We start from the raw sequence: 12,520 nt of genomic DNA, 5'->3' as shown, positions 1-12,520 counted from the left end.
TGCATTCAGGCAGATTTATGACCTGGGCCAGCCAGCTGTCTGCTCTTTGATTTTATTACAATGGTAAACAGTTTTATTTATGTCAGGAAGACATCGCAACCTAACATCCCAGAAACCCTCTGCCAGGAGAGGAGTTTTATGCTGGTACAAGATATGTTCTGTCAATAAATAGCTGAAGAGGAGGAGATAAACACAGAGTTCCAGGGAAAACTTGTTTTCAATTAAATGTGAGTCGAGTTTACTCTTTAGGTAAGGACAACGTGAAGAGGAACATGTATCATAAAACCTACTATTTTAAGCTTGCTGTAACTATCCTTGCTGCAAATTGCATGTTCTGTTTCAGGAAAATGTTTAAAATCTGTTTCAGCATTTTTTATATTTTTTTGTTTTAGTTCTAATGAGACAAAAAGGAAGGAAAATAAACTTGTACATCAACGCTAAAACCAAGAGGCGTATTTCAGAGTGCAACAATATCCCGCATTAACACTCACTACTGGATGTCTGTTCAGAGCTTACCTTGTGGTTGCGTCCATGCTTGTAGAGCAGTGATATAATAGACTTAATGTGTCCTTTCTGAATGATATTGAGTGCCTCGGGGCTCTCAATTAGGATGCAGTGCAGAACTTCCAAGATGCCTGCATACCCACAAAAAGCATCAATTAGTTAGCACAAGCAAAAGGGAAAGATAAAGCAGAGAACGCTTGTCATAGAGACAGATTGTGTGATTAAAAAAAAAACAAAAAAAAACACTGTTGGTACATATGTAAGACTATATATAAAAGGCAAATACTGCCAAGAGTTGAAGGGCTCATTTAAAGAAGGGAATGTGTTTCAGTGGTCAAGTTGAAAAGCTTTTCTTTGACAGGAAGCACAGTACAGTAACAATGACGAATGATAGGTGTACCTGAAGAAGACTCCAGTCTTTCCAACTTGCTCACAAGCCAGTCTAAATTGTTTGAGAACTGGGTACAGTTGTTCCGGTTTCCTCTGATCAATGCCGCTGCAAGTCACAAGAAATGTGGGTAAGTTAAATGTTGCACCACAGACCAACATGTTTGATTGGTACATTTCAAAGCTTGCATGATTCCTTTTATAACAACATAACAAGGTCGTCCAAATGGGGACACCTTAAACTAATGCCAAAGCCAGTTATATCAGAGGTTCTGCTTTGACATTTGTATGCATATTAATTTCTGAAAGTGCCTAAAGTAGACAAAGAGGTAGGACAAGGAGAATGCATCAACACTTGCTGACAAACAAACTCGGTTAATGAATGCCCTAGCAGCAAAAAGACAGGGTCAAGGGATGCAGACACGCAGGGAAGAAAGGGAGAAGGCCACCCAAATCCAGTTAGCGCTGTGCTACATCAGGTGTGTGGAGGAGGGAACAAGGGAGAGAGACGTGGATGGAAGACTAATTTCAGTCAGGAGGTGAAATCAGTATAAATAAGAACATGAAGGACATTCTTGAAGGGTAGAAGCGCTTCAGTTTGTCTGGATGAAAGATAAACTTTGCATAAGGCAGCAGACATGGGCAAATATAGACGGAGAGCAAAAATATGCAATACTCATGGTTTAGTGAGATATGTCAGAGGAAGATTATAACAGTGCGTGTAAAAGAGGCTAAAAGTGATTGTTGGACAGGAGGGTTAATGATACTGGGTCATGTGGAGAACATGGGAAGAACAAACAAAACAGATAGCAGACAAGATAATGATGAAATTTGACATTCACTGACTAAAAGGTGGCAAGAGGGGACATAATGGATCTCTGTGTGTTGGGTGCCAAAGGTATAGCTGCTTCCGGACGCACACTGCGTCCTATTTTTTGAATTTGCAAAGAATTCACATGCTAGTTAGGATTTCTCCTTAAGAAATGGAACCATACAAAAATATGCTGGTCTCACCTTCCTACAGTTAGTGGCCTACATATACTGAATAAACACCAGACTTGCTTCAAAGAGTGGATTGTTGAGTTTCCCTGTTATCAGGGTCAATCAATTGGCCAACTTAGATGAACAGCTGATTTTTTTGGTTCATCTCTAGTTGAATGGTTGTTGTGTTACAGCATCAAATGGGATTGTTGTTTATTATTATTATTTTAAAAACATGTTTATATGTAACTGAAATGTGCAAAGCATTGTTTAGCTGTCAGATTAGCAGCAAAAAAAAAAAAATCACACTTCCACATTTTTTTCTCCCAATAACTCACATCTCAATAACAGTACATGCAAATGTATGTGTGTATGAGGGACGATTATGAGACCAGTTTATTACCCAGAAGCTCATAAAGCAAGTTGAGAATATCCTTCCAGGCAGCTCCGGCCTCTGACCCAGCACACTCCCCAAAATGGGCCGCACTGTTGTAGACGTTTAGCCGGTCAATGCAGTTGGAGACAAGGGTCAGCATGCCCTAAAAAAACACACAGAAATCAGAGATGTCTTTACATCTAAAATTTATTGTGCTGCATTAAAGGGTCATATTACAAGACAGTCTGAAAGCATGGTGTTTAAATAATTAGTTAGCATTTATTTCTATTCACACTGTTCTTCTAAATATGGATATTATGTCCAGTGATTATGTGCAGTGTACCCCACCTCTCACCTGGAACGTTAGCTGGAGACAGGTACCAGCACCCTTCCTGACCCCACTAAGGGACAAGGGTGTAAAGAAAATGGATGGATGTGCAGTGATATTTTTGTTAATGACAGATTAGAGGTGTACCGAGTGCCCTAATGCAAAGGCACAATCTATTGTCAATATTCAGTTGTAGAATAAGTGGCAGAGGTCACTGCTCAATACAATGCCCAAACTTGTGGCAATTGATACAATCAAGAAACACCTGAAGACTTATTTAAAAAAAGATTAAATGATGGACATTCCTGAAGGTGACAGAAGCAAATAGATGAACCTATGCAATGTCTTTAATAGGAAAACACATTAAGACATAAACAAGTGCACTTGAGATGAAGTGGTAAAGCTGCCCTTGGTGTAGGTCCATCCATAAATCCATGAATCTTCCTCCCTCTGCTTATCTGAATGGTTGTCACTAAAGAAATGGGTTTAGGAGGGGAATGAAGACATCTCTCCTCCCAGTGACACTCCCCAGCTCAATCTGGAGGATCTAAATGGGTTCACAGGTCAAAAAAGGGTATAGTGTCCCTCCAGTGGGGTTTGATCTCCAACCAGAGGGATCTCCCAAGAAAATCCTCAAATCAGTAGCAGTTCTACTCTGAAGCACCCTAAGGAGGTAAGATGGTAATTTTATTTTTATAAGACATTTTCAGCAACAAGGCAATTCAAAGTGCTTTACATGAGTTAAAAGGAAATACAAACAAAATAACAAACCAAAGGAGAGAAAAAAGAGGAGAGAAAACTAATCTAATGTTCTAAAGTATGTAAACTAGTTCAGGGTTGCTAAGTATCTAATTCCATTTCTAAATAGTAAGTACTCTACAGTTTCTGATAAAATAAGCGAAAGAATGACTGATCCAATTCCTTTTCTGGGTTAAAGTGAGTACTCCACAATTCTAAGTTTGTTCTAAATCCTTTTCTGGGTTAAAAGTAATAAGAACTAAGCAGTGACTGATCCTGTTAAGCATTTCTTGATTCTAAGTTCGTAGTTATTCTAATTCTAATTCTGATTCCATTTCTGGGCTGTATAATATTGATCTAAATAGTGTGTACTCCACAATTTCTGATACTACTAATAAACTAAAATAAATGAGGAAAACTCATTTCATCTACAAGATGTTCTTTGGGTCATAATCCACATCTCATGACCTTAGAGGTGAGGGTCCTGATGTAAAAGTCCAATAAACCAGGATTCAACTCACCATGACAAAAATCTGTGCATCTCCTGCTCCATTCTACTATCATTTGTGAAGAAGTCACCAACTCAACTTGAGGTAGAGGCTGATTGAACATAGAGGGAGTAGTTCACCTTTTTCTAGTTGGGATTCAAGGCCATAGACTTGGAGGAGCTGCTTTTCACTAAGTCATGAACCATCCCAGTTCTTGCTGAAGGTCACAGAATAAAGTTTTCAGCAAAACTCACAAAAAGCAAACAAAAAAAAACCCCAACCTGATTTATAATTAAAAAGGATCTCGAATAACCTTTTCAGAAAGGACCAGCAGCCAGTTTGCTGATGATATCTTTTTTAAGTGGTGCTACAAAATTCAGGGAGGATTCAGACAGGTCTGTCTGCCAACTCATGCAACCAAATACTTGACAGCAATTTGATAATCTTTTATTGTATTGTTTTCTTCCAAATGTAGTTAAGCGACCTCTGAATTCTACACTGCTAAATATCAAGACATTTCATATCAAAGACAAGAGCTCATTAATTAATTATTGAGCTTCATTTGTAAAAGCTGTTGCCAAATGTTTATTAGAGTCGCTGTCATAGATGCAGCTCTCTCTCCCCTCGCGTGTCACAGTGATTTATGCCACATAAGAATGCCTACAGTGATCTCATATGCAAAATGGAGGGCGTTAAAAAGACAAAATGGAAATTTCAAATGATTTATAACACCAGGAAAAATCATGAGTCAGCTTTTTTTCACTGACAAATTAACCTTCAGAAGGCAATTCATCAGGAGCGACACAGAGGATTTCCTTTTATCGTATCATACCAAAGAAAAAGAAAGACGATTGAGACCTTGTGGTATTATTTTAGGATTTTGAATTTAACTGCTTAGCATCAGATCTCTTCAAGATTAAATCACTGCAATTATTGTTGCGGAACAAATAGCGTTTGGATGTCTGAGGTGAAACGGCTATTCACTATACCAGCTGACATACTGTGTAATTGATAAAAGTAATTTAGGCTGTGGAAGCTTAGCAGCTTCAGTGCGCTCATGTTCGCTCCGGGGAAAACTTATAGCACTGAAACTGCTGACGCCTTCACTTCCTGCGCCTACAAATACATAACAGCAATGAAACATGCCTCAATTGGCCTTACCTCCGACACTTCTCACAGGTTTCCTTCCATTCTCAGCTTAACCAAACATGCTGTCAAATTTAAGCAATAACATAACTCATAATTTCTCTACCACAGCCTTTTTATGCAGAGCAGAACATTCACCGTTTTTCAGGAAAGTTCCTAAGTAAGAGGTCAGAAACCTTTATAATCCAGTGAAATAAAATTTGTCAATAGCCACAAGAGCTACATTTCACTAAAGACAACTTATAGTTTTTTTTTTCTTTTTTTAACAAAAATATGAAGTCTAGGAAATGTGTCTTTTTTTTACTGTTAAGAACAGACATTTTGTTATTATATTTTGATTTCGAAATAAAAGAAAAAAAATCTTTCCGTGAAAGAAAATGGAATGGTTTTCCATATTTCCGTAAATATGGAAAATAAAGGGGGGAAATATAAAAATAAATAAATAACAACTATTGCACCATTCATGCCATCCTCTGGCAGAAATTACATGAAGATCCACCTAAAAATAATTTCAAGATGATTATGGGTTCCTTATTATTTGTGGCCAAAACGTTTACTAGTGCCTGAAAGTAGGTGAACCAGAATAGTAAAAATAAAAGGGAGTAATGTACAAAAAAAATGTGATCACTATTTAAAATGCTCATCCATATTAACGAGGTACAAAAAAAAAAATCGACATCGAGTTGATGTCGATTTATTGGTCCAACTCAACTTGAGGTAGAGACTGACTGAACATAGAGGGAGTAGTTCACCTTTTTTCTAGTTGGGATTCAAGGCCATAGACTTGGAGGAGCTTACAGAGATCTGTACCTTGCAGTCATTTTGGAAAAGAATAAGTCCAAAAGTAGTATTGTCTGCAGCCACTCTATAGACTATGTCTAGTCATCATTTTTAAACCAAATAACCTGAAGTCAGATCATCTTTGTAAAGTAGATTTCAATTTGAATGGACTTTATCTGGTTAAATTAATATTAAATAAAAAATTTTTTTTAAGGCAACTGAACCACAAAACACGTGTTGTTCAAAAGGTGTAAGAGGTATGGCAGTTTGATCAATTTGGTACAAGAGGTTCTGCAGCTATAAGCTATTTCTGAACATTTTTGGATGGAATTAAAAAACAAAAAAAACAAAAAAGCAACTGAGATCATTTTGAGCCAAAACTGATATATAGGAGCAGTGCCAGTGATTACGATGACAACCAATGGATTCGGTTGTCAATGAGCATCTGCTGTGAGTGAAGCTAATTATTTTTCTAGGTTTGCTGCAGTGGTTTTAATACAGGTGCATCCTTTCCTTAAGTGCTTCATTAATGTTAAACAGAGTTCAGGATCATTTTTCGTGACCAAATTGCTTTCTTTTTCAGACTCTGTTTAGTTAAGTTCCCTGAATTTAGAGCAGATGTTCATGTTGACGGAAGTTTTTAAAGCATGTTGATGCTTTAAAAACAAACCTGCATTGATGGTTTGATGGATAAATAGATCAAACCTAAGGCTATTGCTTTATTTGAAGCTTAAAAGGTATCTATCTACAATAGCATCCTGACCGCATCATAGGTTGGTATGTTTTGGGCGTTGGAGCCCTCAGAGGGGCTGGATTGGTTTGATGCTTTGTTTTGATCAAGGCTTCAATGGTAGAGACAAGACTTGCTTCTGTTATTAAGTAATATTCCATAATGCGTTTTCACAGCCTTCTGTGATGGTATAACTCACTTCTTGTTTGAAGAGGTTCTGTCTGTTCTTGAGTGAACGAAGCTTTATCTGCCTCTCCTCATGCTCCAGCTCAACATCAGGGAGTTGGAAGTAGGTGATGAGGTCATTGAGTGTTTGGAGCACCTCCTCGACAGGCAAGGCTGAAAGGGTCCTGTTCTTAACGCTGAGGCAATCAAGGTCTCTGCGACAGATAGACAGAAGCAAGACACATAATTACAACAATTCCCACTGAGAATTACGATCATTTATTGCTTTACAATTGCCCAATGAATCATAAAGGCAATAAATGTACGCCTATTGGGTAGCTGTGCGGATGTAAGGACAGGCAGTGATGACTAGCAGTGTTTAACCCACAAGTTCATTCATGTTGAATAACTGATTTCCGCTGACCTGCTAAAAATAGATTCTGTCGTATGCGTGGGAGGGATGAAGGGGGGAGATGTATGTGTCATAGCTGCAGGAGGGAGGCTGACACCTCCTCACATGTTGACACGGCAGGGACCCAGAGGGATGTCATAGTCTGCGATAACAAATTAAAAATAGAGTCCAGTCGTAGTGGTCCTTTCTCAAAGCTGGCCTTTTTCCCTGCTGAAATAGTTGCCATTTACAAGCACCAGGCAGGTCCACTGAGCAAGCTGCCTGCAGGATGGACTTCTCACTGAGTCAAAACTCACAGGCTTTGAGCATGGCTTTCCACTGGTGACATCACAACGTGTGACTGTGTGAAGGACTGGGGGGCTTTGAGAGATCAATGTTCTGGCTTCAGCTATAATCTCTGTGACATGGCGCCACAAGGGAGTGAGCTGTATTGTCTTATTAGTTGTGCTCCTTCATCATCAGCAGGTGTTTAAGTTACCTGAATGTTTTTTTTGTTGTTGTTTTTTTTTTAGGTAACTGCCTCAAGGGATCTCTAATTTGTTTTAAGTGGATAATTTGGTTTAATGGGTAATTTGCACATCCACAACCTTCCTCGCATAGGTGAGCGATGTTTTGCATACCTGATGAATCGGTTAAAGAGAAGCGTTGTGTTGCGGATGATTCTTGCGGCTCGAGACTCTTCGTGTTGACAGCGCTGCAGGGTTAACCCATCATCCATATGACCCTCAGAGTGAAGACAAGCCTTGAGGGAAAAGCAGATGATCAGATGATTTAGGAGAAAGATTTGAGTATCCTCAGCCAGCATTAAAAGACACCGACAAGAACATGGCTGAAAACAAGAGGTGGTCCGACTGCACAAGCTTTACTGAATGCACAATGCTTTGCAAAGTTAATCTAAACCATGTAATTTCTCTACATTTTGTCACATTACAACAGACTTCAGAGCATTTTAAAAGGATTTTAGGTAACACTTTGGTTGAAGGGGGGTGAATAAGACTGACATGACACCGTCATAAACATGACATAACACCTGTCATGAACATCAATAAGCCTTCATGAATATTTATGCCTGTTGTCATAAAGCGTCATTCGGTAAATTATGACACTTTTAATACAAAGTTGACATAATTCAAAATGTCTTTGTTATGACAACTTGACATTAACCAATAAATCATTACTGTTTAAACTTTACCTTTAATAACATAAAGTTACCTAATTTTTAAAGTGCAATCAGTAATTATTTTATAACAAATTTATATCAGTAATGATTTATTGGTTAATGTCAAGTTGTCATAACAAAGACATTTTGAATAATGTCAACTTTGTATTAAAAGTGCCATTACTTACCGAATGACACTTTATGACAACAGTCATAAATATTCATGAAGGCGTATTCATGTTCATGACAGGTGTTATGTCATGTTTATGACAGTGTCATGTCAGTCTTATTCACCCCCCTTCAAATAAAGTGTTACCGGATTTTAGGTGAGAAGCAAAGCAGTGTTTTTATGAAAAAAGTTTTACCAAGTGTAGAGTGCATTTGTGCCAGATCTCTTTACTCTAACAACCCTAAATAACATTCACTGCAATCAAATGAGAGATTTATAGCAGTCTTAGATTATAACACAATTGTCAAAACGTATAATAATTTTGTTGCAAAACCAAAAAAAAAGGTTTTCAGATTTAATAGAACTACAATAAAACCCAATAACCAATCATCCTACTCACTGAGCTCATTATACCTGGACTAATCATCTGCTCCAAGGAATCTTATTTATAATTTTTATTTGTTTATGTTTATGCTTGTGTATGTCAATGCTCACTCTTCTCTTGAGGGGCCCCAGTCGAGTAGATTTGACATCAGGCGCCTGATAGGACAGCCACAGACCTGTTGCTACATGCATGATGAAGCAGAGCGAGTCTCCATATTTGATCTCTGCCACCCCCATGCCCTCAATGTCCCGCTTGGGGCTCTGCTCCAGCTTCTCCTATCCAGGTTCAGGAGGGAATGAAGAAAGCCGTCATGTGAAATAACAATTAAATGCATAAAAACGCAACAAGCAAATCAAATCAAACAGCCGCATAACTCTACTGCATATGCACTTAATGGTTCAAACAATTGCTGCATGATCTCATTGGGGGTTATATTCAGGGAAAACATTATTGAAACTGTTGTTGTTGCAATAGAGAGAATATCAACCATAAAATCTCTCACGTCTTAGGTTCAGACATGATTTGTTAGTAATACAAATCAAAGAACACAACGTAGGGCCCATAATTCCTGTGGTAGGTTTATGAAATTGTACCTCTATGTGCACGTACTTACCTTTGATGCTCTAAAGCAGAAAGCTGTAGAAATGGTGTCCGATCTCTCCCGGTCCTGCAGCACCAACCCCCTGTCCTCAGTCAAGGCCAGGTAGTGACCTGTTGTCAGGTGACGTAGCCGAAACGGTTGCCCCCAGCGGATGTGGCTTCCACTCCAACTGCAAATGACAGAGAAATGCATGAGAACTGGTGACATTGCTGAAGAGTTCATACAGCTGACATTTATTAACATTTTTGCAACACTACAGCCTCAAAAAATAATGAAATTGTTGTGAATTTTGGGTGACAGATGAACACAAAGTGGTTCACAGTGCAAAGTAGAAGGAAAATGATACAAAATGTTTTACAAACAAATTTGAAAATGTGGTAATTATGGTATGACTTTTGGATTTACCTCATTCATCCTGATAATCCTAAATGAATTCTAGTGCAACCTGCTGTTTTCAGAACTCCCCTAATTAGTAAACACAAGCGACTTGTGCTATTTATTTTCAGTAAAATGAAGAACTCAGAAGTTTGCTAGAAAGCATTACTGAACAAACAGTATCATGACAACCAGGCAAGCACAGCTTTAATTAAGTAAGCTTGGAAGTCATGCAGGGATCCACAGCTCAGGTAGGAGAATGTAATGACAAGACTTCCTTCAAACATCCCAAAAACATCTCCAAATTTTGTCCATTGCTTTCTTTACCTGATGCAGAAAAACAATAAGTTAAACACGGTCATAAATAAATAAAAAAAAAGTGATCATTTGTGACAGGAAATTAGATTCGGTGTAAAATGTTAAGGAAAACCCTGAGATTACAGAGTCAGAAAAAGTCATGCAAAATTGCAGACAGAAAGGGGGGAAACTACAAACCGATGTAAGACAAACACATTTAAAGAAACACAGAAGATAGAGAACGACATGAGGGAATTATTTCCAACCTGATTCGTAGTGGTTCCAACCTCCACAAGGACCTCGCCTTTGCACCTGCTTTGCCCGTTTCATAGTTGACTATCCTGGGAAAGCCAGAGAAGCAGAAATGTTTGGTTTGACTGTGGATGCCACCGTCAAGGTCATTCAACCTAGCTCTGAAGAATCCTACCTCTTGTGCAACCCTCATTCATCACCCTGATTTCTAGAGATGTCTGGCTCAAACACATAAACACACACCAGCACATGGGGTGCATTCACTCTTTTTGACACTGGGACGCCATCCTTCAAACAGAGACACGTGTGTCCTGATAACCCACAGCGACACTGTCTATCAGCGATATATGGGTGACTGAGCTCAAAGATAAAAGAAAACACTCATCACCCTCTGGTGTCGGCTCGCAGTGGGTTTGATCTGGCTCGAAAACATAAAATATGTCTTAAAGGAAAGCTGCTTCCGCTAAATTTCAAGGACAACACTCGGAGAAAAGCCAAAGCTTAAAATGAATTATCCAATACCGCCTCCATGTTTGCCATGCTCTGTTCTAAAAATAGACACTGTGTGTGTGTGGGTGTGTGTGTGTGTGTGTGTGTGTGTGTCTGTGTGTCCAATAGGGAGAAGCACATCTCCCAGCACCTTGTTGAGTGTGTGCATGGGCCACGTCTGTAGTTATGACCCACTTCATGTCCTGCTGGGGTTTTTTTTAATTCAACCTTCCTTCTTTCTGTTTTAATTCTGCCATCTTTTGCTCCTGCAGATGTCAAAGTGTTCATGCTGGTCAGAGAGATTTTAATAAAGTGTGATGAAAGCAAAGGCAATATGTGCTGTTTTGTCAGTGTTTCACACCTCTGCTGTTCTTCACTCTGGTCTGATCCTGGGATGCTCACCACCTCGTCATGACCGTGGAATAGACGCATCACATGGCCACCCAACAGGTAGCCTATTCAAGATAGAGGAGCAGAAGGGGACTTAAAAATTGGTCTTTGCTCTTTGCCGGTATAGAATGACGGCATGAATTAAAAGAACATTTTTACCAAGCCTTTCAAAAGTATTAATACCCCTTAAACGTTCTCCCATTTTCTCATGGTACAACCACACACTAAGTGCATTTCACATGGATTTTGTGTGACAGACCAAGACATGCCAGTACGTAATTATGAAGTGAAACGATTTTTTTTTTACAAGGTCTGTAGATTGGTGAATACTCTCCGAGCAAACACTTGGTAGAACTCTACCAGCTTCCTACAAATGAGACGGAAATTTTTGCCAATTCTTATTTCCAAAATAGCTCAATTTCAATCAAATCACACAAAGAAGTCAAGAAACTAATTAATAGGCTGTCATTTTCTTAAAAACCTGTTTTTTCCTGTATCCTGTTTTTTTCCTGCATGTTATGTGACCGTCACATAACATGAACGGCTAAGGGCGAAGTTGAATTTAAAAATTGTAGCATCATATTTTAACAGTCTTTTCCAGCTATTAGTACTGACTAAATAAACACAAAAATGTGATTATGTCATTTTATTAAACTTATAGACATATTTATAATATATAAAACAGAAACCTCTTAGATTTATGAATTGAAAAAATTATACGCTACAGTAAATCCTCCATGAACAGTATTCGCACATAACTTGGTGAAGACGGCCGCAAACATACTTGCTATTCCGTGTCAAACTGGACAGAAACCTTAACATGGCTCTCTGCTGTCACAGCAGTCTACAATCAGTGAGAGCGCCTCCGCTTTTCTGTCATCATTATATCTTGTCGCACTCTCACATCAGTTATTTTAGACTGAGAAGTTGACGTTGCTCCACGGCAGAATGAAGGATGTTAAGGTGTTTCTTTTTCCTGTTCTATGATCCCTCCGCCATCTTTACTTCTGTACCGCAAAAACTCGTTCCGCTTAAGCATGACCAGCGCCCTCTGCTGGATAGCAGAGGGCGCAACACTGGATTGCAACACTGAAAGAAGGTAAACGGAGGCTATTAAAGATTAGAACAAATTTTAATCTAATAAATTATTAATCAGTTAATCGTAAATTGATGGGTTATTATTTCGTGTGATCAGAATAAAGTTGAAACATAAGTATGCCATGCTTTTCAGTTTTATTTTATTTTACTTTTTTTTTATTTGTAATCATTTTGGAACACCACTTATATTTCCCTATCTCTTCACAACCATGCAATACTTTTTGTGTATCAGAAGAAATACCAGTAAAGTACATTGAATTGTAAAATGGT

At 38.5% G+C, this 12,520-nt stretch overlaps 1 protein-coding gene across 1 annotated transcript in view; it reads right to left on the bottom strand.

Annotated features, from left to right (window-relative positions):
* LOC106905108 (ryanodine receptor 3) overlaps nucleotides 1-12,520 on the bottom strand; it is a 114,916-nt gene that overhangs the window by 69,651 nt on the left and 32,745 nt on the right. The window contains exons 9-17 of the mRNA XM_088002843.1: nucleotides 11,124-11,217; nucleotides 10,288-10,362; nucleotides 9,362-9,518; nucleotides 8,859-9,023; nucleotides 7,656-7,777; nucleotides 6,658-6,838; nucleotides 2,276-2,411; nucleotides 905-1,000; nucleotides 517-635 (exon numbers count right to left, since the gene is read on the bottom strand). Of these exons, the coding sequence (XP_087858969.1) occupies nucleotides 517-635; nucleotides 905-1,000; nucleotides 2,276-2,411; nucleotides 6,658-6,838; nucleotides 7,656-7,777; nucleotides 8,859-9,023; nucleotides 9,362-9,518; nucleotides 10,288-10,362; nucleotides 11,124-11,217 (1,145 nt within the window). The remainder of the gene's footprint in view (nucleotides 1-516; nucleotides 636-904; nucleotides 1,001-2,275; nucleotides 2,412-6,657; nucleotides 6,839-7,655; nucleotides 7,778-8,858; nucleotides 9,024-9,361; nucleotides 9,519-10,287; nucleotides 10,363-11,123; nucleotides 11,218-12,520) is intronic.

The sequence above is a fragment of the Poecilia mexicana genome, unplaced genomic scaffold (genome assembly GCF_051168715.1).
Source record: "Poecilia mexicana isolate PSO_F unplaced genomic scaffold, ASM5116871v1 scaffold_22, whole genome shotgun sequence".
Taxonomy (NCBI): Eukaryota; Metazoa; Chordata; class Actinopteri; order Cyprinodontiformes; family Poeciliidae; genus Poecilia; species Poecilia mexicana.
This window is presented reverse-complemented; position numbering and strand designations above follow the sequence as displayed.